The sequence below is a fragment of the Microcebus murinus genome, chromosome 8 (genome assembly GCF_040939455.1).
Source record: "Microcebus murinus isolate Inina chromosome 8, M.murinus_Inina_mat1.0, whole genome shotgun sequence".
NCBI classification, from domain to species: domain Eukaryota; kingdom Metazoa; phylum Chordata; class Mammalia; order Primates; family Cheirogaleidae; genus Microcebus; species Microcebus murinus.
The window spans coordinates 40,103,190-40,130,431 of record NC_134111.1 but is presented as its reverse complement, the minus strand read 5'-3'; the positions used below and the strand labels follow the sequence as shown (position 1 = coordinate 40,130,431).

The window sequence follows — 27,242 nt, the reverse complement described above, 5'->3', positions numbered from 1 at the left end:
CTAAAGATCAGTCTGCTTTTGATTCACCATGCCCTAACAATTCTAAACAATGTCAGTGATAAAATACTCCCCACCTGTCCAGGTTAACTGCTATCCCACTCCCAACCCTCAGCATGTCACTAGCCAAATCTCTGAAGGTTTTGAGGAGGGAAAGAAGTTATTGCCTTCTTAGAAAGATAGTGGGGCAAGAGTACAGTGATCAGGAGAGAGAGAGAAAAAAAGACGCCCTGAAAAGGTACACAGAAACCAATTCATGCAGATGCTAGATAATTCAAGGTGTCATAAAGATAAGAATTTACCTAATTCTAAGTGCAAAGGAAAGCCAGAAAAAGGTTTTAAGCAGTGGGGGGGGGGGTAATGATAATTTAAAAATTTTAAGGGATCACTCTGTCTCCTTTATAGCAAACGGCTTAGAAGGGAGCAGTAGGGAAACCCCAGAGACCAGAAATGAGGCTAGAGCCAGAGTCTGGGCCAAGAACAGTGGTTCTTGGGTTGGGTGGTAACAAAGGGGATTGGAGAAACGTGTACATATTGAAGATCTAATTTAGAGATAGACTGCACAGGACTTGGCTGTCAGGAGCTCAGCTGGGCTACAAAGAAAGCTGAGCTGACAGGTGTTGGAGTAGCTGATGAAAGCAACAGGCCAAAAATGAAAGAGTTAAGCCTTTAATCACTTACTGTACTAGCATAAGCAAGAGTCTAAAACAAGGAATCACGAACTGCCTTTGTGCCATTTTCCCCCAGGGAATAGCACAGCTATTGAGGGTTGGGTGGATTAGCACAGAAGTGGAGTTCAGCTCACTGTTGAGGGAGCCCTGAACAAAAGGCTTTTCAGTTTTGTGGTCTCTGGGGTCAGGTGTAAGGTGAGGGGGAGGAGCTAAGATTGGAAAAGTACTGGATACTGAGTCAGAGTGGGGAAAACTGTCTTCAAGGTTTTCCCTCCTTTCCAGTCAACCCCAACCTCCACAGAGTTACCTGAAGAAGACCTTGGCCCAAGGCTTCACATAAATAAATCTAGGAATGAAGGCACCTGGGCTAGGAATGCAAATATGCAAAAAGCATAATGGGCTTGAGGGGCCGGAGTGCTTGACTGCAACTCTCTTTAGAAACTACAATGTGCTGGCTGTGCACCAAGTCTGGGGTGGGAGGGCAGCTTTCCCTGGTGAGGCCTGCCAGGTAAAGCCTTGGTAATCGCCTATGACCAGGCCTCAGAAATCACATACTGGTTTTTAACCAGGAGTTGGACTCCTCACTGGTAAGGACAGACTTGGAGGATAAGGGAGAAAGTATTAATTCAGACCCCAGGTTTCCAACATATGTGGCTAAATTACAGAGATACAGATTTGGGGGAGAAAATTAAGTACTGTTCAGGTTGGGATGTGTTATGTAGGAGTCAGTCATATGGCATTGTGGACTAGGCAGTTAAACATAATGGTCTCTGTATTTTGGAGTTATAGGAAATGAGTTGAGCAGCCTAGAGCATGTAGAATAGAAAGGAAGCGGTTGTTGACTTTGATAGCACACAGGTCATTGATGGCCTTAACAAGATATACTTTAGTTGCCAGGTTGAGCGGATTCAAGAGTAAATGGAAAATTAGAAGAGGATGGAACACTTCCCAACTCATTCTATGAGGCCAATATTAACCCTGATACCAAAACCAGACAAAAACATTGAAAGAAAACTGCAGACCAATATCTCATATGAATATAGATGCAAAAATCCTCATCAAAATACTAGCAAACAAACCCCAACAATATATAAAGAGAATTATACACCATGAACAAATGGAACTTATCCCAAGAATGCAAGGTTGGTTTAAAATCTGAAAAATCCATTAATGTAATATATCAACAGAATAAAGAACAAAACTGCATTATCATCTCAATAGACGCAGAAAAAGCACTTGACAAAATTCAACACCCCTTTATTGAAAAAAAAAGAGAAAACTTTAAAAGCTAGGAACAGAAAGCAATTTCCTCAACCTGATAAAGGATGTTTATCAAACCCTATGAAAAACCCACTGCCAACAAACCTAATGATGAAAAACTGAATACTTTTTTCATTAAGATCAGGACTGAGACAAGGATGTCTACTCTTACACCTGTATTCAACATTGTACTGGAGGTTTTAGCCAGGATGATTAAGCATGAAAATGAAATAAAGTTCATCCAGATTGGAAAGGAGGAAGTAAAACTCTCTATGCATAGATGACATAATTTTGTACATCTAAAGTCCTAAGGAATCCACCAAAAAACTATTAAAACAAATAAATGCATTCAGCAGTTCATAGGATACAAGATCAATATACAAAACTTCATTGTATTTTTATAAAGTAGCAATGAACAATCCAGAAATGAAATTAAGAAAATAATTCCATTTATAGTATCATCAAAAAAAAATACTTAGGAAAAAAATTAACAAAGAAGTGAAAATCTTCTATTCTAAAAACTTCAAAACATAGTTGAAAGAGATTGAGGAAGATCTAAATAAATGGTAAGACATCCTATGTTCATGGATCAGAATATTTAATATTCCTGAGATGGCACTACCCTATAGCAATCCCGATCAAAATTTTAGCTGACTTCTTTGCATAAGTTGACAAGGTTATCTTAAAATTCATAATGGAAATTTAAAGGACTCTGAATCATGAAAAAGAACAAAGTTGGAGGACTCACATTTCCCAATTTCAAAACTTTTAGAAAGCTACAATAATCAAGACAATGTGTCACTGGCAAAATGTAATAGCATCAAGAGTCCACATTTATGGTGAATAGATTTTTTGACTAGGGTGCAAGACAATTCAATAGAAAAAGAATACTCTTTTCAACAAACAGTACAGGGAAAACTGGATATCCACACTCAAAAGAATGAATTTGGGCCCTTAAGTCTCTCCTTATATAAAAAAACCTTAATGCAAAATGGATCAAAGACTTAAATGGAAGAGCTGAAGCTATTTAATATAAAACTCTCAGAAGAATACATGGGGTAAAGTTTCGTGATCTAGGCCGGGCGTGGTGGCTCACGCCTGTAATCCTAGCACTTTGGGAGGCCGAGGCGGGCGGATTGCTCAAGGTCAGGAGTTCGAAACCAGCCTGAGCGAGACCCCGTCTCTACCAAAAATAGAAATAAATTAATTGACCAACTAAAAATATATATACAAAAAATTAGCCGGGCATGGTGGCGCATGCCTGTAGTCCCAGCTACTCGGGAGGCTGAGGCAGTAGGATCGCTGAGCCCCGGAGATTGAGGTTGCTGTGAGACAGGCTGACGCCACGGCACTCACTCTAGCCTGGGCAACAAAGTGAGACTCTGTCTCAAAAAAAAAAAAAAAAAAAAAGTTTCGTGATCTTGGACGTGGCAATGGATTCTTATATATGACACCAAAACACAAGCAACACAAGAAAATATAGATAAATTGAACTTCATCAAAATGTAAAACTTTTGTGCTTCAAAAGACACTATCAAGAAAAGGAAAAGACAGCCTACAGAACGGGAAAAAAATATTTGCAAATCATATATTTTACTAGATATTTATATCTATTAATAGAATTCATAAAGAACTCTTACAATTCAATAATAAAAAGACAACCCCATTTGAAAATGAGTAAAGTATCTGAATCTTCTCTAAAGATTTACAAATGGCCAATAAGCACATGAAAAGACACTCAACATCATTAGCCATCAGGGAAATTCAAACAAGAACCACAATGAGATACCACTTTACACTCTACGATGCCTACAATCAAAAAAAGAAAGAAAGAAAATAGCAAGTGCTGGTGAAGAGGCAGAGAAATTGGAACCCTCATCCATTGCTCATCCCTTGCCAGTAGGATTGTAAAATGATACTGCTACTTTGGAAAACTGTCAGTTCCTCAAAAAGTTAAACATAGAGTTGGTTACCTTTTGACCCTGTAGTTCCACTCCTAGGTAGATACCCAGGAGAAATGAAAACATATGCCCACACAAAAACCTGTACATAAATGTTCATAGCAGCATTACTCATAATAGTAGCCAAAAACAACCCAAATATCTATCAACTGAGGATTGCATAAACAAAGTGTGTTCTATAAATGAAATGAAGTACTGGTGCATGCTACAACATACATGGCCCATACATGGCCCTCAGCAACATTATGCTAAGTGAAAGAAGCCGGTCACAAAAGACTACATACTATATAATTACATTTATATGAAATGTCCAGAATAGGCAAATCTGTAGAGACAGAAAGTAGGTTAATGGTGGCCTTGAGCTGGAGGAGGGGGCACTGGAATTGAGGGGGAAGGAGAGTGACTGCCAATGGGTCCTGGGTTTCTTTTTGGTATGATGAAAATATTCTAAAATTGATTGTGGTGATGGTTGCACAATGCTTTAAATATACTAAAAATCATTGAATTGTATACTTTAAAAGAGGGAATTTACATGGCATATGAATTATATCTCAGTAAACTATTTTTTAAAAGAGAGGGAGATGCGGAATTGGAGAGACTATGTATTTAAAAGCGTGTGACCAACGAGGGTAGAGAGAAGGCAGTGACAGGGATGGGGAGGTCAAGGGAGGGAAGTTTTGTTCTTACTTTTAAGGCTGAGAGATGCTAGACCGTCTCTGAATGCATCTGGAAATGGTTCAACAGAGAGAGGTTGAAGATGCAGGAGAGTGAAGGAGTATAGATTGTCTCCCAGAAGATAAAAGGAAGTGGGGTCCAGATCACAGATAGATGGACCAGCCTTTTGTAGACAGAAAGACAGTTTCTCCAAGGAGGGAAGCGGGAGAGGACAGTACAGGTCCACAAAGGTTGATGGATTAGGTGATGGGAGAAAATGAGGAGAAGCTAGTCCAGTGGCTGTGACTTTCTTCTCTCTGAAGAGGAGAACGTGTGAGAGGTTCAGACAACTGGGAAGATGTGCTATGGGTATGGTGGCTGCGGAGTGCAAGCTCACTAGAGAAAACTAGTGATGTCTCCAGGAAGTATTGAGGGGTGGTTGATAATGAAAGGATCAGAATGACTTCCGTGGGCTCCTGTAGCCCATACCTCCCAGCTTCCCTCTTTCTTTTATGGCCATCACTTCTCAGCTTCCTTGGATAGCATTTCTACCTCTACCCAATAACCTTTCTATGCTCATGGGCACGCTTGGGGAGTAATAGCGTGAACAAAATGGAATGATGCTTACTTTCCTGATACCTTCACGCTATCAGGAGAAACAGACAATCAACAATCAGGTAATATATCGTTTAATTTCACTTGTGATTGGGGTTACCAAGGATCCAATAGGGCACTGACAGAGTGCACAGTAGAAACTCCTATCTTGGTCTGGTGTCCCTTTTACATGAGATTTCTCAGCACAGCGCTTTGCAGGGAGCAGATATTCAATAACTATTTGCTAATTATATGAAAGACCAAAAAGAAACAAAAACATAGTAATTTTGCAACTTGGAGTTCAATAGCTTCTCTGAAAATGTAAATATTCCTTTTCCTAAAAGGGAATTCAATAATTTTTAAAAGCGGCAAGAAACAGTATACCTGGAACATGGGCAAAACTGTATACTTAGGGAAGAAAAACAGGCCACATTAATAGAGAAGGAGGAATGGCAGGTTCTCAGTCACTATCCGTAATAAAATCAGTGTTGACGTGAATACACCTCAATTCATTAAAAGAGAGGTGTAGTTAAGAGAGGAAAAATCGCCTGTTTTATAGCATCGTGCAAAAGCAATCTCTCACCAAATAACAGGAGATTCAAAAATAATATATGACACAATTGCTTCCCTCAAGGAGCTCATAATTCAGTGATAGAAGAGATAATATAAAGACAACCAAAGATGCAAAGAAATACAATAATAGGATTCTGGCCCTTAGATTAGAATTTTTCAAGAATAATTAAGCATGCCTGAGACACCAACCTTTAGTCCTTGGAAAGTGAGATTATATATAAGTGCAAATGCACCAGGCCAAGAGCGGAGCCCGTGAGGGGTAGGTTCCCAGGAGCAGTCTCTGAGCCAGGGGTTAGCATGCAGGAGGTTTCTTGGGGAGTCCTCTCAGGATGTGTTCATGTGGAAGGGAAGGGAAGAGAGCAGGATTGCATGGGGGGGCAGCCTGACAACCCCTAGACCAGCCCTATGAGGAGTTCTCAAGATGGGGTGGCCCTTCAGAGCTGCCCCTGCTCGGGATCTGTGGGGTGCCTTGTATCACTGCACTGACCAGCCATGGTCTGCTGGCTGCCCTCGGGAAAGAGAGTGACCCTGGACAAAGAGACTCTTCAGCCAAAGCAATGCTTGGAGAAGGCTTCACTGGGGAGTGTTTGATGGCAAGTGGGAATAAGCCCTTCTGTCCTGAAGGGGGGTTGGGGTGGCACATCACAGTGTCCACTGCGGCATTTTCATTCCATTTGTTATTCACCACCTGCAACTGAGATGCGTGGAGGGGCCTGCAGCCCACCTAGAGAAGCAGAGGAAGCACTTGTGTGCACACTGAACCTGTAAACACGTCCCTGCTTCATGGTCTCTGCTATCACACAGGCTGAATACGGCTGAACGGGCGTCCGGTAACAGTGTATTGTCCGTCTGGCATTTTAACTGAGCACAGTCTCTAAGGATTCCATCTCAATGGGAAGTTTCAGCCTCCAGGTCAAAATGGGTACTGACAAATTCTCCCCTCTTTCCTGTTCCTTTCTCTTCTTTTCCGTCAGTGCCACTTGGTTATCGCCTTGTCTCCTGCCCTCCTTCAATCTTGGATCATTTTATAATAAATACGTGTATCATGCAGGAAACTTTATAAGCAACTTTAGATTTATATGTGATTTAATAACTTCTGGTTAAACTAACTTGGTTCCGGGTAATGCACGTTGTGACCAGACATGAAAACAAACTTTCCACATTTCCCAAGGGAGCCATCTAACTAAGCGTTACAGGAAAACGAAAACAGATGAAAAAGATTTCATTGTCAAATAAGTTTGAAGTACACTGTATTAAAACTAAGCATGTGGCTTTACTATAGAACTTCTCAGAGGCTTTAATATGCTAATGTACATGGTGAATTTCCCAGAGGACTCTATATATGCCTTATGTCCCAGATTTTCTTGGGGAGCCTCTTGAAGTTGTCTTACTTTAATGATCAGAGTCCGGGAAAGGCTGTTCTAGATTTTAGCTGGTTGCCTGTCCATCAGTTCCATTTATGCTGCGGTATGGTTCACATTTTCTACATTCTGCAATTCTTTGGCTGAGTTTGATTTCAATAATTATTATGGCTGCTTAGTTCACCTTGGGGGTTGATTGAAAACTTTAGCAAAAGCATTCAAGCTAGTTCTTAATTTTCTGTTATTTCAAGAAACTTCAGATTTCAGAGCCACCTTTCCTACTTTATTAAATTTACTTTTAAGCATTCTATGCAGTCTTTCGCTAACTTCTATAAGTCAATTTTGCTTCTATTCCTCTTGGCCAAAAGAACTTTCTCAAACTAAACGTCAGTGTTCCTCTGCTCAATATTTACTTGAAAACTTGTTTTCGCTATTGAGTCCTATTTCTACAGTATCCCTTTATTTCATCCAGCATTTTGGTATTTGGGGAGTAATGCTTTTTGAAACAACATTTGTGTCTATGTGAAATAAACCTTTAAATTCACATAGCTTTCCATTTAAAGTTCTAAATGCTGGCTTTTTAAAGAACTCAGATGTTATTTTCACAAATACTTCACTTCTATTTCCTTCTCTTCAAGCCGGCTTCTGTTGTTATCCTGGAAAGGGTCAGAGTTTCTTTACTGACACTTTCTTGAATTTTCTTAGGAAGAGTTGAAGAGTTGAATTGGGGAAGAGTTTAACCATATGTTATTAACGGGATAACAATGCATATTTTTCACAAAGACCTAGTCAAGAATAGATAAGGCACCACAGTTTCAGAGGTTGCAAGTTGTAATAATTCCATTCAAGTTCATCTTACATATATGTTGCTGTATAAATAAAATAAGACTTTGTTTCCAGTCTCTGCAGAAGTAGGTTGTGACGCTGTCTGGGAGAAGAACCTCGATTCACACATTTGCTACCAATTCAACCTGCTTTCATTTCTCTCTTGGAGTGAGGCACATTCTTCATGCCACATGCAAGGAGGTGCTTTGCTAAGTATTGCAGATGAAACTGAAGAAAATTTCATACGGAGTAAGTAGGTGAATGATGCACATTGATAGGGATACAATAAAATGTTGTCAAAAGTGATGTCCACGTATATAAAAATATATATTTTGGAAAATGGTTTTATAAAAAGTATTTTTCTTATCTTAATATGGCTCAGACTCTCACCCAGAACTTTCCCATGAACCCTGAGCCATTCCATTTGGCTTTCTTATTTTATCCCCTTTGGCAAAGAGAATTTGAAGCCACCACAAGGGACTCAAGAAAGTTGCACTTCTGTCACGTGGATCAAACTGACTGCTAAACTTCAGTACTAATTCTTACTGTTCTGGAGATCTTTGCCATTCAATTTCCATTAATAAATAATTAAGTAGTGTATTAAACAAAATTTTATCTATCAATCACTGTATATGAGTATATCATAGGCCTTCTGGTAGATGCCAAAGAACTTAAATTTTAATGGGAAAGCAAAGGCACACCCATGTTAACTAATAGCATAACACAATAATTTAAGATTTTAAAGGAGTTCACCCATCAGCTAAACTCTCCTCTTACTTCTCCTTTATATATTACATGTATATGTGTGTGCTTAAGTGTACCTCTTTAAAAAAATTTTGAAACATTAGAAGCTATCATAAAATTAGTCAATTTCATTAGAAGTTTCTGGTCCTATTTTTTTCTCAAATTTCCTTGCACATACATGTAGTTCATATATTTTAAAATACTTTTTTAAAATTGAGGTATGCAGAAAGAAAACATATGAAAAAATCTCCCATAGTTCACAATCCAGAAATAATCATGTCTTTATGCAAAAATATATAAATGCATGTATATATGTGTGGTAGCTATAACAAATGGTACTGTATAAAAACAAAATGGCTATTACACCATGGTTAGGAGCAGGGACCAGAGAGCCACCTGCCTGGGTTTGTATCCTGCCTCTACTACTTACTAGCAGGATTACTTAAGTAACTTAATTACTCTGTGTCTCAGTTTCTCCCTCTAACAAGTGGAAACAATAATAGTGTCTACTTCTTGGTGTGAGTTACATCTTGTATTGCAAGTGAAATCTTAGAAAAGTGCCTGACACACATAACAAACGCTCAATGTATGTCAACCATTTGGCAACAACTATGCACACAGTTTGGTAATCTGCTTATGTCATTTACCTGCGTATAGTGAACATCTATGTCTATAAATATAGATTTACATCGTAATTTTTAGTTGTTACATAGTAATATAAATTAGCAGTAATATATTGATCTAATCTCCTCCTATTAGGGATATAGGTTAAATTGTTTATTTTGTTTGTATTTATTTGTTGCTGTTATAAACCATTCTTGCACATACCTTTGTGCTTAGATTTCCAAATTATTTCTCTACAAGTTTCTAGAAGTGTTTTCACTGGATGGATGTATTCACTTAAAGGCACACTTCAAAGCCTTTGAAAGTCATTAATGCCTTCCAGGAGAATTGTAACAAATGAATAAACAGTGCATGTCTGCCCTTCCCCACAGCTACGCAAAAGTGGGGAATTATTGTTGAAACCGATTTGAGTAAGTCATAGCATGGGAAAACATCAATTTCCAAAGTCATTATTAGCCTGAGATGGTTTTTATATAAACATTTGTACACCATTTATGAATTACAATTGTTATCTATCTTAACTGCCAAAATTTCTCATGAGACGATTTGGATTTATTCATCAAATTTGAATAACAATTTTAAAAAATAAGATAAGTCAGAGACTTTGATTTAAATATCTCAATTCTATAGTTAGTCCTTAGGAACTGTTTTGGAAACCAGAACTCTATTCATAAAGACAGAAACCTGTTCTGACCAAGGTATTTTTGAATGATGAAACTAGCCTAATGTTTCCTGCTGATTGTTGGTGCATATAGACTATGGTATAAGGAATTATCTAAGCTGCCACAAATGCCAAGAAATAGCCATAGGAATTTAGGTTTGAGTTTGTTGTTACAGAATCATAGGCCAAATTAGTTGTAAAGGTAAAGAGACTTTTTTTTTTACCTTTCTAGACATAGACTATAAGTTGCACACTGATTTTTATGTATATTATTAAAACAATTGCACAATGGGTATTCAAAATAATTCTAAGGTAAGAATAATTAATGTTTCAATATTTTAATTAGAGTTTAAAATATCATTTGGCACTTACCCAGATACAAAGAGTGGAAATTTCTTCCTGTCTTATCAATCCATTTCACCTCTGTTCATCATAAGCCCTGTTAAATGATTGAATCCAATGGTGCTATTGAAAGGAGTAATCAAATGAACATTAGGAAGAGACTCCATGTTAATGCCACGGAAACTTGGACGGGTGGGGCCCATATATAGCGTGCTGATCCTGTTTAGCAATTTCTGGGGTTTCAAAATCATAAAGTACCTTTATCTCTTTTCTTAAGTGGATTAGGTTCTTCTAGTTTTTCACTATCATATTAAAATGTCCAATCACTGAGGACACTGCAGCCTTGTTATATGACTACAACGACCTTCATAACCTGGGTAATCATCCAATCTGTCATCCAAACAGAGACTTTTTTGAGAGTAAAAGGGGCTGCGATTAATAATTATTCTGGAACTACCAACATAAACTATGGGTTTTCCAGGAATCCTGGGATGTAGAGTCACCCTATTTATAACCCTTATCTGTCAGGGTGTCAATTTCAGGCCGGGCCCTTGCATCAGGCTCAAAATAAGTTGATCTCTGAAGCAAATGAACCACAAGAAAATGATGCTCTCCTTTATAGATTAAGTGATTAAATGGCAACATTTGAAGGTGTCACAAAATTAGCCACTTGCATTAAAAGTTTCTGATGACTGGGTTTTGTTTTTTTTAATTTCAAATTTTACTGCACAAATAATACATGTTTATTCTAGAATAATTCTTTAACTTGAGGTGCACAAAAAGAAAAACCAAATGAAACTTCCCTGTAATTCTATAGCCACATTTTTCTGCACAAGCCTGTCAATGCATGTGTTCGTTCATGGTATCTGTGACAAAAAGGGTGTTGAATTAAACCGAGAGTTGTTATGGTGCTGTGGTTAGCAGCAGTGGCCACAGAGCCAGCCTGCCGTAAAAACTTCTCCCTCCTCAAGCTGTTGGAAGCAGCCACGAGTTTGCAGTGTGCACGGCCGTATGTCCCAACTTGCTAGATAGGGGTCCCTCTGGATAGTTTGGTCCCTCGGATTATGCCACCCCTCTTGGCCAGACAACTCCTAGGGGCTCTCACACTGTCCAGCCCCCTCCCTGCTCTCTTCAGCACACTTTCTTAAGTTTGAAGATTTGCCTCTGTTCGCTTTCTGGGGGTGGCCCCGAACACTTCTTCCATCCTCTAAAACCCTTATGTACCTGAGCTCACGCAAATAAGATGGCCTCAGATTTGTAACCAAGCACCATTGGACAGACTGATGACCACTGAAAGGCAGCCTTTCTGTGAGCTTGGATGAAGCACTTCACAAGTTAAGAACAGCTGTCAGTGAGCCCCTAACAGGCGTCCTCAAACTACGGCCCGCGGGCCACATGCGGGTGTTTTTCCCCACTTGTTTTTTTACTTCAAAATAAGATATGTGCAGTGTGCATAGGAATTTGTTCATAGTTTTTTTAAAACTATAGTCCGTCCCTCCAACAGTCTGAGGGACAGTGAACTGGCCCCCTGTTTAAAAAGTTTGAAAAGTTTGACCCCTGCTAAGAGATGCTGTGTTTTTTCAAGACAATGGAGGCTTGCTCTGTCACTTTGAAGCACCAGGTGCACCATTCCGGTCATTGACTGGGATTAATTGATGACTCCATCATCCAGGACCAGAGAACAAGAAAAAAGTATGACGTTGAATTTTCTTTCTTTTCTTTTCTTTTTGAAACTCCTTAATTTTCATTTCAGAGCACATGAGTGGTGATGCGGTGGAGGCGTGGATAGGTCTCAACCAGCTGGACGAGCAGGCTGGCTGGCAGTGGGCCGATGGAACTCCGCTCAACTATCTTAACTGGTACCCAGGTACCCACGGCGTTTTATTTGCCTTTCCTCGTGTGAGGTCATCCTGCAGCCTTAAGTAGCAGCACTTCCCGTGTAGATATGACATTTTATTTTGAAAGTGGTCTGTAAACATTTTTTTTTTTTTAGCTTGACTGAATTTCTATAAGGCAAATGTTCCCAAACAAGAATATAGAGGCCAAGAAGGTAAATTACTTAGCCAAAGTTGCTGGAGGGTCAGAGCCACGATTCTAGTCTGCTGTTTTAAAAATAGCAACAAATGCAAAATTATCTCTCTACTTCAGAACAATAAAATTGGGTTTTTAGCAATCTTTGGGAAATCATTTAATTGTCATGCCTGGACTTTAGCTGCAGAATCGTAGATATAATATAAGGTCTCCTTATAGAATTTACTACGTGTGCCAAACAGAAAGGCTGTCCTGTTGATACTAAAACTACATTTCAACATATATTAAACTAACTGCTTTTGCTTCTAACTTAAACCCACACATCGTATTTTCAGAGACAAATTTTGAGCCATTTGTTGAATATCACTGTGGAACATTTAATTCATTTATGCCAAGAGCCTGGAGGAGTCGGGATTGTGACTCTACTTTGCCGTATATATGTAAAAAATATCTAAACCACACTGATCACGAAACCGTTGGTAAGTGTTTTCATTTTAAGTTGTTCTTATGTGTTGTTTACTTAGCCTCTCCATAATTCAAATTCCTCCTTTTTTTTTTTTTGCTGTTAAATTTATAATTTAAATTTAGCTAAGGCTGGTTTATATTTATATGAAAATAATGTGTAACTAGGCAATATCTGTTATTCCAAAGGCACCATGAATGTCTCAGATGCATTTAGATTTTTACAAAAACTGAAACAAAATAACCTGCGCATAGCAAACATTCTCTTCTGTTTGTATTCTTAGTCATTCTGCATTAGAGAAACAAGGTATGCTTTATGTTCTATTCTAGTTTTGAGTTTTATTTATGGTTCCCCTAGAAATTAAACATAAATTAGAAAATAATGTTATAAAATTCTTTAACCTTGATGATTTTCTCCAACACGACGAATCTTTTATTAGTAACACACCCATCTCCCTGAAATAACATACGAAACTTTTAGATGTGATTAATACTTAAATAATACCTAATTATAATCTGGTACCTGAAGTCCAATTATTTCTGTTTTTAAGTTCTAGTGCCTCTGTTTCGTTTCTGTGGGAATTAATGTCTTAACTCAGAAAGTAGAGATAAAAACACGAACATTGTTGGAAAGAATCATTACAATAATTAGAATAAACTAGATTTAAAATAATAAACTGAATTATTTAAAATATTGCTCCTTACAATTATGTTTTAACTTTCATATTCCCTTAAATAGCTAAGCTTGGGAGCATTGTAGAATATGGGTAGGGGTGGGGAGAGAGGACAAATGTCGCCATTCTTTTATGTAGAGATTTTTTTCGGTTTTTTTCAAGAATTTGCTGCAATGCTGCCAGCTGTTGCCCTTTTCCCTGACTCTTTTCTTTCTTTCATCTTCCTTTCTCTATTTCTTCCTTCTTCACTGTTGCTTTCTTTCTTATGCCATCTTGTATTCCCTCCTGCCACCCTTCTTTTCTTTGGTTTTATTTATTCTTCTGATCTACTAATTGAGGTCAGAAGACCAGAAACAAGCTAAGCTTGTTTGGATTATTTGCTGTTGCTTCAAGTTCAACAAATTCTTTTGATGATGGAGCCCAGTGACTTCAACCCATGTTTCCAGCATCCCCGGGTTCCCTGCTTGGCTCTGCCTCTGCTTCAATCACAGAAGGTTCTCTTTACAAATTCCGTGTTTAAAGGGGGTTCCACCACTACTTTCTTTTGAAAACCACTGGGATAGATGATTATCTAAATGTTCCAACATTCTTTGACCATGATTCTAATTGCTGTTAGAGTCCTAAAAGCAATTTGGAAAAAAAAAAAAAAAAAGTTTCATTTCCCAAATAGCTTTGAAATCGTATTCAACTAAATTAGCTCTTAAGGGGGGCTACTCATGCCCAGAGCAGAACACACGCCAGCAACGGTTACTTTTCCAAGATGTTGTAGCGCTGTAGCCACAAGGGCCACAGAGGGGCAGGGTACAGTGTCAGCTCTTTCTGTAGTGGAAGCAAAGCTGTGTAGACTCCAGGCAGCTTCTTCACCTGAGCTTAGTGCCTGTGAGGACTGTAGGAGTGGTGAGGGCTACAGGTGACCACAGTGGTGATGGGGGCCGTCGGGGTCCTCTTGCTCACCCTTTCCCCAGAGGGAGAAGTCCCTCCTGGCTCTGAGCTGATCCCAACTGGGAGACAGGGTGGTGGAGGAGAGGGTTTCTGTGCCTTATGTTGTTTCTGCTACCCCTTGATGTACTCCAGCACTCTCCTTCAGCCTCCTTCATTAATACATATCTGTTTACTTATTGCTTTGGCTCTTCCTGTGAGGAGATGAGTGCTAGGGGGTCTCTAGTCCTTGCTGACATCACTACTCTCCTCACTTCTTTATACTTTTGTATCTTAGTATCTCATCTGTAAAACAAAGTTCTGAGATTTATTTGACCCTATATCTAGATCTAGATCATACAGTAGACATTTCTCAACTCTGAAGATCTAGAATTCCATAATTTATATGTCATATCATATGGGTGTTTTTTTTTTCACATTTTTTAAGTAATCATATTGATGGTAATTTATATAAAAGATAATAAGTGATGTTAAAATAATTGTAGAAAATGACTTTTTTTGTTGGTTTAAAAAGAAAAAGATGCTTGGAAATATCATGCTACCCACTGTGAGCCTGGGTGGAATCCCTACAATCGTAATTGCTACAAACTTCAGAAAGAAGAAAAGACCTGGAATGAGGCTTTGCAGTCTTGCCAGAGTGATGACAGTGCATTAATAGACATAGCTTCATTAGCAGAGGTGGAGTTTCTTGTAACCCTCCTTGGAGATGGTGAGTGTCAATTACCTTTAGTTTAAGGGGTATAAAATATAATGTAGTAACTACTTTTTATTAGTGGAATTGAAAAGAAATTTAAGCTATTTAAGAGTTTTTATTTATGGTACATATATTTAAAGTTTCTAAATAATATCCAGGAGTGCAAATTCATCGGATTTTTACAAAATACATGTTTGGAGACTTTGTAATATCTTCACATACTCCAGATGTATTAAATGGTTTTTTTTTTTTTTGAGACAGAGTCTCGCTTTGTTGCCTAGGCTAGAGTGAGTGCCGTGGCGTCAGCCTAGCTCACAGCAACCTCAAACTCCTGGGCTCAAGCAATCCTTCTGTCTCAGCCTCCCATGTAGCTGGGACTACAGGCATGAGCCACCATGCCCGGCTAATTTTTTCTATATATATTAGTTGGCCAATTAGTTTCTTTCTATTTATAGTAGAGACGGGGTCTCGCTCTTGCTCAGGTTGGTTTTGAACTCCCGACCTCGAGCAATCCTCCCGCCTCGGCCTCCCAGAGAGCTAGGATTACAGGCGTGAGCCACCACGCCCGGCTGGTTTTTAATTTTTTTAAAGGGGCAAAGGTTATTTCCTAAAACGCCTAATAAAAAAACCTAAACCTGTAATTTAGCTTTATGGCCACTAGATAGCAGTAGTGTGTCGTGGTCATGCAATCCAGGTACTAAAGGGACTTCCTTAGGCCAATAACTGGATTTAAATAATTTTAGCTAGTGAAATTGAATAATTTATTTGGTGAGGTGGTTTTTAGGCTGTGCACCATGAAAACCCAGACTCTACTTCTATGACCTTTTCAATGTTAGGTTTTAGTTTGGAGTGAAAACACAAATCCTTCTCTTTCATTTTTCCTAATCCTTTGCATTTGGAATTAAAAGAATCCTACGGGTGCTTATGTCAACAAGGACACTTGCACATCTCTCTCAGCCATGTAGGGTTGTTCACCCCACCCGGCTGTCGAGCCTTAGTTAATTTTCCAGCAACCCCATTGGTCCCATTTCAACGCCTTTAAGCGCTTCTGCTCCTTTTTTCTATGGCAAAAAAGAAAAAAGGCAAGAAAAAAAAATATTTTTAAGCTAGACTGTCATTAAAACTTTGTTTTTTTTTAAACATGCCCTTTTCATAATCCAACGGCTCTTCCTAGTTTTCCTTTCTCTAGGCAGAGCAAAACCAGACCTTTCAGATCTATTTTACGTACAGTAGCAGAAACCAGAGTCCCAGGAATCTGGCTTGCTTAGGCTTTGTCCTTGAATTGGCTTAGCTCACACTTTGCCTCACTTCTAAGGCCTATATCCAGCAGATCTGAACATTATAGGGTGTCTTAGTTCATTTTCTGTTGTTCATAACAGAATACCTAAAAGTGAGTAATTTATAAAGAAAAAGTAATTTATTTCTTAAAGTTATGAAGACTGGGAAGTTTAATGTCAGGGGCCGCCTCTAGTGAGAGCATTCTTGCTGGTGGGAATTCTCTGCAGAGTCCTGGGTTGGTGAGGGCTGAACATGCTAACTCAAGTCTCTCTTCTTCTTATAAAGCCACCAGTACAACGGCCATGATAACCCATTAATCCATGAATGAATTAATCCATTTATGAAGGCAAAGTCATGTCCCCTCATGACCCAATAACCTCTTAAAGGCTCCACCTGTCAATACTGCCACATTGAGAATTAAGTTTTAACATGCATTTTGGAGGGGACAAACATTCAAACCATAGCAGGGGGAAGGAAGGAAGTTTTAAACAGGTATTTTGTACTGAGATTTAAATAGATTTCAGCCCATGAAGAAATAATGAATAAATCACATGCAAAGTGTTATATTTTGGTAATAACCCATGTGTTATCTCCTTTGCAAATAATAGCATCTTGTGAGTAACTTACATTTATCTCTTATAGAAAATGCATCAGAAACATGGATTGGTTTGAGCAGCAATAAAATTCCAGTTTCCTTTGAATGGTCTAATGGCTCTTCAGTCATCTTTACTAATTGGCACATACTTGAGCCCCGAATTTTTCCAAATAGAAGCCAGCTATGTGTCTCAGCAGAGCAATCTGTGAGTTTATTCATTTGTTCAAAGCTCACTTTGCTAGACTAGTGTTGAGGGCCACCTATGCCAGGGACTTGGGCAGGGCAGAGACCAAGACAGAGACAGTCCCTGCTGCTCATGGGGCTTCGGCACTAGGCAGTGAGCAAGCACACAAGGAAAAAACATGGTAATTATAGTGTGATGATGGCTCAAAGGAAATAGGTGGCATGATGGTGAGAAGCTTGGGTTGGGACAGCTACTTCAGACAGGAAAGTCACAGAAAGCCTCTCTGAAAAGGTGACATTTAAGCTAGGACTTAAAAAATAACATATTGAGAAGCAGGGGGAAGAACATTGCAAGCAGAACAAACTGAGGGTAGCACGTGCAAAGGCCCAGAGGCAGGCCAAGCCTTGCCTAGTTTAACGATCAAGAAGGAGACCAGTGGTGAGGAGGAAGCAGGAGATGGGGTGAGAGGAAGGCAAAAAGGCCAGGTTTATAGGCCACAGTATAGGAACAACTCAAGTGCTGCAAGGGGGTTAAGGACATGATCTGATTGACATTTTTAAGAAGTAATTGTTGATGCTACATAGAGAATGGATGGGAGAGGGATAAAATGAAGCAGAAAAAAACAGTTTGGAGGCTACTCCTTGGGTGAATTAGGGTGGTGACTATGAAGAGAAGTGGACAGATGCAAGGATGCTTTGGAGAACAGGACGTGCTGCTGAATTCGACCTGGGGCTGAGAGAGAGGCAGGTTGTGGCTTGAGCAACCACCATTTGGGTGGATGGTGGTGCTGTCAGCCACCGAGGTGAAGATGAGGGGAAGAACTGAGGGCTGGAAGATTACTCTGGAGAGTGATGGTGGTTAAGCTCCATTATCTTATTAACATAAAAGGATTTAAACGGTTGTATGCAACCTCTTTGAAAATTGTAAAGCAATGGCAAATCTTGCCCTTTTTCTCACATGAATGGAAAAGTCCCAGTGGCCTGAACGTCACACTTATCCCTGTGTTCTAGTCTCTCATTCATCTAAAGCACCTGATTATACAGAATTAGTTTAATCCTGAGCCATTTGAACAGTTTATGATACATCTAAACCAGACTTAATCTCTTTGATCAGAAAGCTGCTGAACGTACTGGCTGAGTTTGAGGAGGTCATTGGGACCAGGGAGGTGTCCTCATTCTTTCTAACCGCCAGAGTACCATGTCCAATCCCCCCAAGAAGCATTATTAAATGTTACTGAAGTAGCTTGACAAAGTAATTGTGCCAACCAAACATGGAAAATTTCTAAGCACTTCCTTTTGTGACACATTTCGCCTCTTAAGGCAAGAGAGACTACAGCACAGGTATAATTATAGGTGCACAGTGTCTCTAAGTCACATTTGAGGAGGGGGCAAGCGATGACCTCTCTAAATGTTTGTCTTGGGTCTAGCGCTGATGAAATCCACCACTGTTTACTCTACAGTATCTGATGCTTTATTGGTTGGCTCATTAGTGTTGATATAATTAAGATGACCTTCATTTCCTATTGACAGACGTGGTTGTTTCATCTAGCATGTTTACAGAACAGGAGCCAACATTTGGACAAGGGTTATCTTTAAGAGAGTGAGGATAGGTATTAATATTATTGGATGTGTCAGGACAGTACTGCTGTAAGTGTGATATTTTGTGACCCCTTTTTTGGCAGCTCAGTAGCTCCTTAAATAGTAGATGTATAAAAATTAACATTTATTTCCATGAAGCAGAACTCAATGTGAATATAATTATTATAATTAACAAGTTACCTAATCATGGTTGACACCTAAATTTGAATGTGAGAGCCCAGGAAACTATTTATTCATTCATCCATCCCTCCAACAGTTATTAAGCAACTACAGTATGCCGACACTGTCCTATATAACTGGGTAGTTTGCAGAAGATTCCATGGGGTAGTGACGCAGGGTTCCTCTTACAGTGGAAGGTGTCAGCCCCAGGCATAGTATTTTTCTGAGGGTCATGGAAGGGCTCCATATTCCCCTTGGATACCTGAAATACCACTTGCAATTTGAATTGTGTAGTTTCAGCCTAAGGTTCTGATTTGTGTTATAAAAAATCCTTTGGGAGGATAAAATTTTAATCTGTTGGTAGTTATTATATCATTATTAATGAAGACTCTGAGAGTAGCCTTTGGTAGAATTAGGAGAAGTGGCAAAGGTGTCTGCCTGTCATATAAAGAGGAAATGGGCTGGTGCTGTGCAGAATTAGTGAGGAAGGGAGACACTGGGAGTTAAATGTGAGTTTCAGCTATGCAAATGTTATCTAGGATGATTCATGGCAGCTCCCAGGCATTTCCCCCATTTCAGGTTTGTACAGGAAAGCAGCAAAGCATTCCATTTAACAGCACTCTCCCTTGGTCAGGGGCATGGCTTCATCCAAGTGGTTCTCAAAGTGTGGCCCCAGACCAGCAGTATTAGCATCTCCTGAAACCTTGTCAGACATGCAAATTCTTGGCTCCCATCAGACACTCTGATCTTGAGGCCCAGTCCTCTGTGTTTCAGTAACCCCTCCAGGTGCTTCTGGAAAGATTGAGAAGCACCACTCTATCCTGTCTTTTAAAAGAAAAATTGAGACCAGCTTAATGGAAAGCCAAGCTGATGTTGGTATCAATCCAAGCTCCAATTTCTACTGGCTATAGGAGCTTGTGCAAAATATCAAACCTAATAACCTTTAAAATGAGAATAATAATCCCCACCTCACAGGCACATTGAGATAGTATATGAAAGTCACCCTGCATTAAGCCGGTTCATGGCAGCCGTCAAGAAATCCAGTTTACTTTCTCCTGCTCACCTAGTTCAGGACTGCAGCCCTTGAAACTTGTGCTGGAGGGAGAGGAGCCTCCCACCCATGGAGGGAGTGTCAACCCTTCCTGTGACAAAGCAGGCTCCTGCCTGAGACCACCCCATGCAGCAACGCTTATTATTAACCACATTTCTGTTCATGATAATTGATTTTGCCCATCAACATCAGCACAGAGTGAATTCTTGTGACATTTTTCTTCTTTAGGAGGGACACTGGAGAGTTAAAAACTGTGAGGAAACACTTTTTTACATTTGTAAAAAAGCAGGCCAAGTCCTTTCTGACACTGAATCAGGATGTCAAGAGGTAAGTGCTGTTGACATTGCGATTTAGGTACGGAGACTTCATAAGTAGGATAACACAGCAGCCATCAATCCAAAGTGAATGTGTGTGTACGTGTGTGTGTCCCTCTCTTTCACCCTCTCTCCCTTCATTCCTTCCCTGCTCCTTTTTTCAGTCCCTAAAACAGTTGTCTTGCTATCTTCTTCGACCTAAAACTACTTTTCTTTTGAGATAGAAAATGTAAGTGGTCCTGATATACCACCTGTGCAATGACGGTCCTGTGATGCCCGGGCTCAGAGCTGGTTCTCCTAGTTTTCAAGTGGGATCTAAAACCGCTGTGTGCCTCTGAGTCACAGTGAACTTCTGCACCCCAGATATTGCCCTCCCTTCACCTTTCTCAGACTTTACTATTCGAGTAGAATACAGTGATGGAGAGAAGTGTATGCAGTAGATTATAATACAATTTGGAAAAGGAATAATAAAAATACTTTAATATTTTAAGTAAAAATGTATTTTAGATATTTCAAGTAATAAAAATACTTAATATGTTAAGTTTAAAATTAAAAGGTAGAAAATTATGTTCTATATTTTTAAAATACAGTCAATATATCCTACACTAAAGTTGCATAAAATCTACCCATCAGTGTCCTTAGTGCATGTACTCACATTTGCACATGTTCTCTCTCTCTCTCCTTTGAAATTTTTATGCTGTATGAGTTGCCAAAATTTTCCAGACCTGGTTTTTATGGAACTCTGCTTCAATTATTTTCTCTTATAATCCAACTATTTATATTTCCACTAAACAATGACCCATCTCCCCAGAAATTGCATTTTATTCGTTAATCAATGTGTAAACATGTGAACTATTCTTCATACCCTAGCTAGATAATACATGTGCCATAGCTGACATGTCACTAAAAATTTTATCTAATGATTATAATTTCTGAATTAGTTATAGCTAATCACTGACTTATTTCTGCCTAAACAAAAATATGGGGGGGAGGACACGCAGAAATTGGTCTTATTGTGACTTTCGAGGGAACTCAACGTGTTTTATTTTTGTTGAAAGGACAATTAACTTCTTACACAAGATAAACAGAACTGATGTTCTGTTCAAACTTTTGTTCACTGCTTCCCTTCTGCCTTTACCAGTATTTAAAGATTCTGAGTTCAGAGCCAATTCTCTAGCTTTGTGGGGAAATTCCCATTAATATTTTTGTGCATTGGTCTGTGACTATGGTTTTGAAAGGTTTCTTTCTTTTAGATAGTTGCTTCAGTGCAATTCTCTTAACAGTCTGCGCTTACAAAATCAACTTGTAATAGCAGTCTAGATAGTTTCAAAGCAAAAAAAAGTGATTTATTTTTTTCCTCAGAGTCACTTTTTTGAAATTGGACAATATGAGCCATTGTTCCAATATTGTCGTCATATCTTTCATTTTAAAATGAAATTGCACCTAGCATACAAAGGGTTAACTTATGTAATCAATTATCCTTTCCACTTTCATTTTGTGGACAAATGCTTGTAGTAAGGAGTGTTTTTTTTTTTTGGTTTTTTTTTTTGTTTTGTTTTTTTTTTTTTTTTTTTTTTTTGCTATTCTAGTCCACATCTTTTTTTCCCTCTGTTTTCTTAAGCCTGTTTAGTTCTGGGATTTTTTGTTTTGCTAAGCAGCTTATGATCTAAAAACTACTAATAAAGAAGAAATACATTGTCAGAAAGGTCAAATTGTCAGCCTCCTTCCTCCCGTTGTTCCAAGTACAAACGCAGTGTAACCTCCCTGCCCCATCCCGGAGTGATCCACGAAGGAGCTGTCTGCAGCTGCCAGGGACTCACACGAAGAAGGCTGGGAGGAGAACTGAAATCGAGTGATTTCAGAGCAGATCCTGGATGGCTGGGGTGCAAGAGCTCCTGTGATCCACACCTCATTTAATGATATGTTTCGAACTAAAATAGCTGATTTCTAAATTAAGGTTTTCTTCAATTTACTGCACGACCAAGACCTTTTTCAAGAAATGCAACTAGAAATCATTTTATGTCTGATCAAAAGCTGGCAAGTATTGGCATGGCATAAAATGAAGAGTATTTTAAAACCGGTGAATAAGTAAAAATAGGTATAAGTGATGTGACTTTATAATATTGGAAAAAAGAACTAAAATAACTCAGTTGAAATATAGAAGAGTAATGAATGTCTGCCTTCTGCACTGTGTGACTTCAAAGAATAGAGCCACCCTTCCTTGCTCCCAGGGCTAAGCCCTAGAGCATCATGCCTGTCACTTTTGTCTGAGTGCCAAAGCTGGCTTTCTTCCTCTCTAAAAGGCCAGCCAATTAATTCAGGAATAATCTTTACACACACACACACACACACACACACACACACACACATAAATATGCTGTTCTCTATTTGGAAGTGTCATGATCCCATGAAGATCATCCTGGATTACACCAGAGTTGGTTTCCAGGCCCTGCTGGTCCCTAACCTCAATGAATCTCAGTGGGATAACATGAAATAATCAATTTGAAAGAAGGTTGATTGAAATGTTGGGGTTTTAACGTTTCCAAGAGAGTCGAAAAGATCTACAGTATAATCTAGATGCATATGTCCTCTTTGCTCATATGGGCCCCCATTTCAGTTCTAAGATCTCTATCTGCATTGTCTCCCTTTCATTCTCAAAACAGCCCCATGGATACTATTATTGTCACCATTTTATAGATGAGAAAACTAAGAGATCAAATAAGGTGACACGGTGGTAGAACCAGGTGTATTTAAACTCATGCATTCTGACTCCAGAGTCAACACTCTTAATTTTTACCCTCCTGAATTGGGGGGATGGGGGAGAGAGAAAGAGAATTTCAATCTTGTGTGAGTGCCCCTTTATTGGCTTTTAAGGTTTGGGGTTTTAACTTGATTAAAATTTTTAGGTTTTAGGAGAGTTAAATAAATGTAGAAGTGGCTGTAGTTAATGGCATTACCAGATAGAATAAGTACAAAGATATCAAGGCATCATTTCAAAGAGTTTTGAGTGAGTCAGAGAAGAACGTTATGCAAATGGTAAATATATATATATATATATATATATATATATACACATATATATATGCAAAAAAGATCTCTTGGTATTTTATGAAATCAGATTATGTCCTTAATTTCCCTTTCCTTTTTTTAAGGGATGGGAAAGACATGGTGGATTCTGTTACAAAATTGACACAGTTCTTCGAAGCTTTGACGATGCTTCCAGTGGTTATTACTGTCCTCCTGCACTTGTAACCATTGCAAACAGGTAAATAGAAAGTTTTCTAACAGAAACATGACCGTGCTTTGATGCATGGGCTCCTCAAATGATAAATATCTAGCTGCAACCGTAACTTGTCAAAATCTAAACTGTGCCATACATTGGAGTATGAAATTCTTTAAATTATTTATGGAGATGAATTTCAATCATACTATGTTATTCCTAAACTGATTTCTGAGTAGCAAATCGTAACATTTAAGGTGACTTTTACTTTCTATGAAGGTTTATTAATTAGCTTTGCTAATATATTCAGTTGTTTTTAGATTTTATCTTCTAACTACTTGTAATGAAAAAGAAACACGTTATTAATAACAAGTATTTTTTAAATGTAATGTGTGTGAGTTGCATGGGTTTTTTTTTTTTTTAACAGAAAAGGAACTCTTAACTAAAATGTGGAGGGTATGCAAATGCTTCACCATTGCTTCTTGGGTCAATTTTGTTTAGGTGGAGACATCTCTGTGCACATATGTCTTCCTGATGCTGACACAGAGGCTGTGCCCTTTTTTACATTCCATACAATTTGTAGCATGCTGCAGATGTGTAATAACTGTAGGAGATAAAAGTACCAACAGCAAGGGTGACTTCATGCCAGGAGGAGAGTGGGGGCTGAGAGACCAACTCCTCCCTGCAGAAGACAGAAGCAGGGGCTCTCTTCAGTGGCTCCACGGGAAACTCCACCTGCAAAGCCAGTTACTTGCTTTTTTGCCTAGGTCATCGCCTTTAAAAATGTCCAAGAAATACCAGCAAATAGGAAAACTGGTCTATGGTTTCATCTAGAGACCCTTCACATGTACGCCTAATTTGTAAAGGGATGCTTGTGTGCTTTGTGTGTTCTTGTCACATTGGGAGTCAACATGCAAAGCCATCAGTATTTCCTTCCTCCACCTGCCTTCTTACTTTCCTGCCTTCCTTCCCACCTTTCCTACAAACAACACACTGGAATGCACACGCACACGCATGCACACACACACAGAGAAGTGGATTGATGGCATTTGACAGACTAAATCGCCTAGTGAAACATTTTATGCTCAGGAGGCCCTCCCTTCAGGATCTAGCACTATCTTTGATGTATCTTAGCATTGTTTTTAGTTCTGCTTTTCTCCTTCCCAGGTATAGCTACCAGGCATAAGGAAGCCTTTATTAACTTTCTAAACCACCTGAAAAGGTCCCCGAGCACCTTAGGTTGGAAGTCCCCCAGTCACTGAGTCAACATTTACAGGAGACTGACCAATGAAGCTATGCTCTTTTGTTAATTATAATTTAATTATGCTTTTCACTGAAGAAAATAAGTCTAATTGTTTCATCTGGTTTTTTATGTCTTATTCTTTCTTTTCTTGTTTTGTTTAATATTTTTTGAGTGCCTGTCATATACCTGGCACCGTGTTAATTACTTTTCATATGTTTACCTGATCACACAGAAAATTAATAGCCAAGAGTTTATTAGAAAGTTATTTATGGAATACCTATTTTGTGAGACGCATCATTTTAAACACTGACATGTTATACAAAAGAAATAAAAGGGACAATATAATTGTCTGGTGCCTTTTGCAGCCCAGCAGCTGAAGAGATAGAACACATAGACACATGAAACAAATAAAGAAGGTAGAATAATGCAACAAATGGAAGGACTCAAAGTAACGTTATAGGTAGCCCATAGCACCAACATGACCAGAGATAAGGCAGAAATCTGTGAGAACAAATACTTCATATTCTACAAATCCCTTGGGGGCCTCATGCAAATGATAAAAAATGGGGAAAAAATCTGTTTCCTTTCCTCAAAAACTGAATACAAGAGTATGTTGTGAACACTTGAAATGTTTTCTGTAAGCAGAACCATGGCATAGGTAGGTTTATTTTTATCCCAGTCTCAACTGCCTAGGCCCATCCAGGTTGCCTTTGCTGTTAGTTCTATCTTGATGTTCCCGGGTCGTGGGCTCCCAGTGTCAAGAGTGAGTACTGGCAGTGAGTTGAGCTGATGATGACCGAGTGATCACAATACAATAGAAAGTGAAAGTAAAGAAGGAAGCTACCTAAAGTGAAAACACATTCCAGAGAGAGGAATAGGTCAGTTTCCAGGAGTAGAGAAAGACGTTGAGGAAGCCCAGGTGGTTTCCTTTTATTGGCCTGGTCCGGGGGCGGGCCTACAGGAGGTGTGGGATAGTACCAAATGATTGTCAGGTGTTCTGTGTTTTCCTGCAGTGCTTTCCTCTGATTGGTGCCCGGCTTCTCCACCCCTAGGAAGCACCCTGCTGGCCAACACCCACCACCTGCAGGCTTGATCCCTACCTAACAGTGCGGGCACGCTCCCCAGGCGCTGACCAAGTCCCAGCAGGGCTACATGGGAGCAGGAATGAGGCACTTTTCCGAGTCAGTTAACATGCTGTATACTACACACCCCAAGCAGTCACTCCAACACGGGACTTACAAGTTGAGGAAAGGAAGGGCCCCATGCTCTTCATTTCTAACATTCAGACCCCATCAGAGAAGAAACAAGGGTCCACACTATCCTGCTTTTTGAGTGACAATACTTGTTGGAATATTCTCCAACAGCATCTTTTGTCCGAGAAGGTTGGGCAGTAGACAGAAAGTCTCCTCAGATCCCAGAGCGCCCACCAGCAGCCTTGGCAATCGTTTTCCTCCATTACTGATTTCCTGTTTGAGTTAAGGCACTCCTGTCACTCTTCAGTGCCCAAGCTTGTAGTTGCTAATTGATTTTCCACTCTTCTGCACAGTGGAGTGACAGGTTTGATGGGCACAATTAGAAGCACCTGCTACAGATTACTTATTTCTTTTGTTATAGGGCAACTGCTTCTGGTCTAGGACTTTTAACACTTTGTGGAATTGAGAGGGGAAGAAAAACAGATCCCATATTGCTGAATAACAGACTTTTATTTGCTTGCCAATTGTTCTAAAACTTTTTCAGGCCTGGCTACTTTGTTTCCAGACAAAGCATGACTGTAGAACTTAAGTTCCAGAGTTGCAATGGATGATTGTCTAAATGCATGCCTATCTAAATCTTGAATCACAGAATATTTGGTACAAAATAATCCAAAGGACATTCCGTTTTGTGAATTTTGCCAAAAGTGAGAAATCCTGCAGTATCTCATTTTCTTCTGGGTTTAAATGTGCCATGTTTTCAAGCAGTTTTGCAGCTCTGCCATTTTCCTACAACTGCCATATCCCCCAAAACACATTTGCAGTCAACTTTGTTTATTGTGGTAAAATATAAATATACATAAACAAAATTTGCCTTTTTAGCCATTTTTAAGTGTACAGTTCAATGGCATTAAGTACACTCATCTTGTTTGTTCACCCACCACCTCCATCCATCTCTAGAACATTTTTTCATTTTCCCAAACTGAACTTCTGTAACCATTAAACAATAACTTCCTATTTCCCTTCCCTCAGCCCCTGGCAACCACCATTCTGTTTTCTATTTCTATGAGTTTAACAACTCTAGAGATCTCATGTAAGTGGAATTGTGCAGTATTTGCTTTTCTGTGTCTGACTTATTTCACTTATCATAACGTCCTCAAGGTTCATCACGTGGTGACATATGTCAGAATTTCCTTCCTTTTTAAGGCTGATTGATATTCCATTGTATGTATATACATTTTGTTTATCTTTTCATCCATCTATGGATATTTAGATTGCTTCCACCATTTGGCTATTGTAAATAAATGCTGCTATGAACACAAAAAAATTATACAAATATCTTT

At 39.1% G+C, this 27,242-nt stretch overlaps 1 protein-coding gene across 1 annotated transcript in view; it reads left to right on the top strand.

Annotated features, from left to right (window-relative positions):
* The window catches only part of PLA2R1 (phospholipase A2 receptor 1), a 115,908-nt gene that overhangs the window by 23,737 nt on the left and 64,929 nt on the right, over positions 1-27,242 (top strand). The window contains 7 exon segments of the mRNA XM_012745275.3: positions 7,972-8,145; positions 12,021-12,134; positions 12,634-12,777; positions 14,888-15,082; positions 16,988-17,145; positions 20,161-20,259; positions 23,399-23,511. Coding sequence (XP_012600729.2) covers positions 7,972-8,145; positions 12,021-12,134; positions 12,634-12,777; positions 14,888-15,082; positions 16,988-17,145; positions 20,161-20,259; positions 23,399-23,511 — 997 coding nt within the window.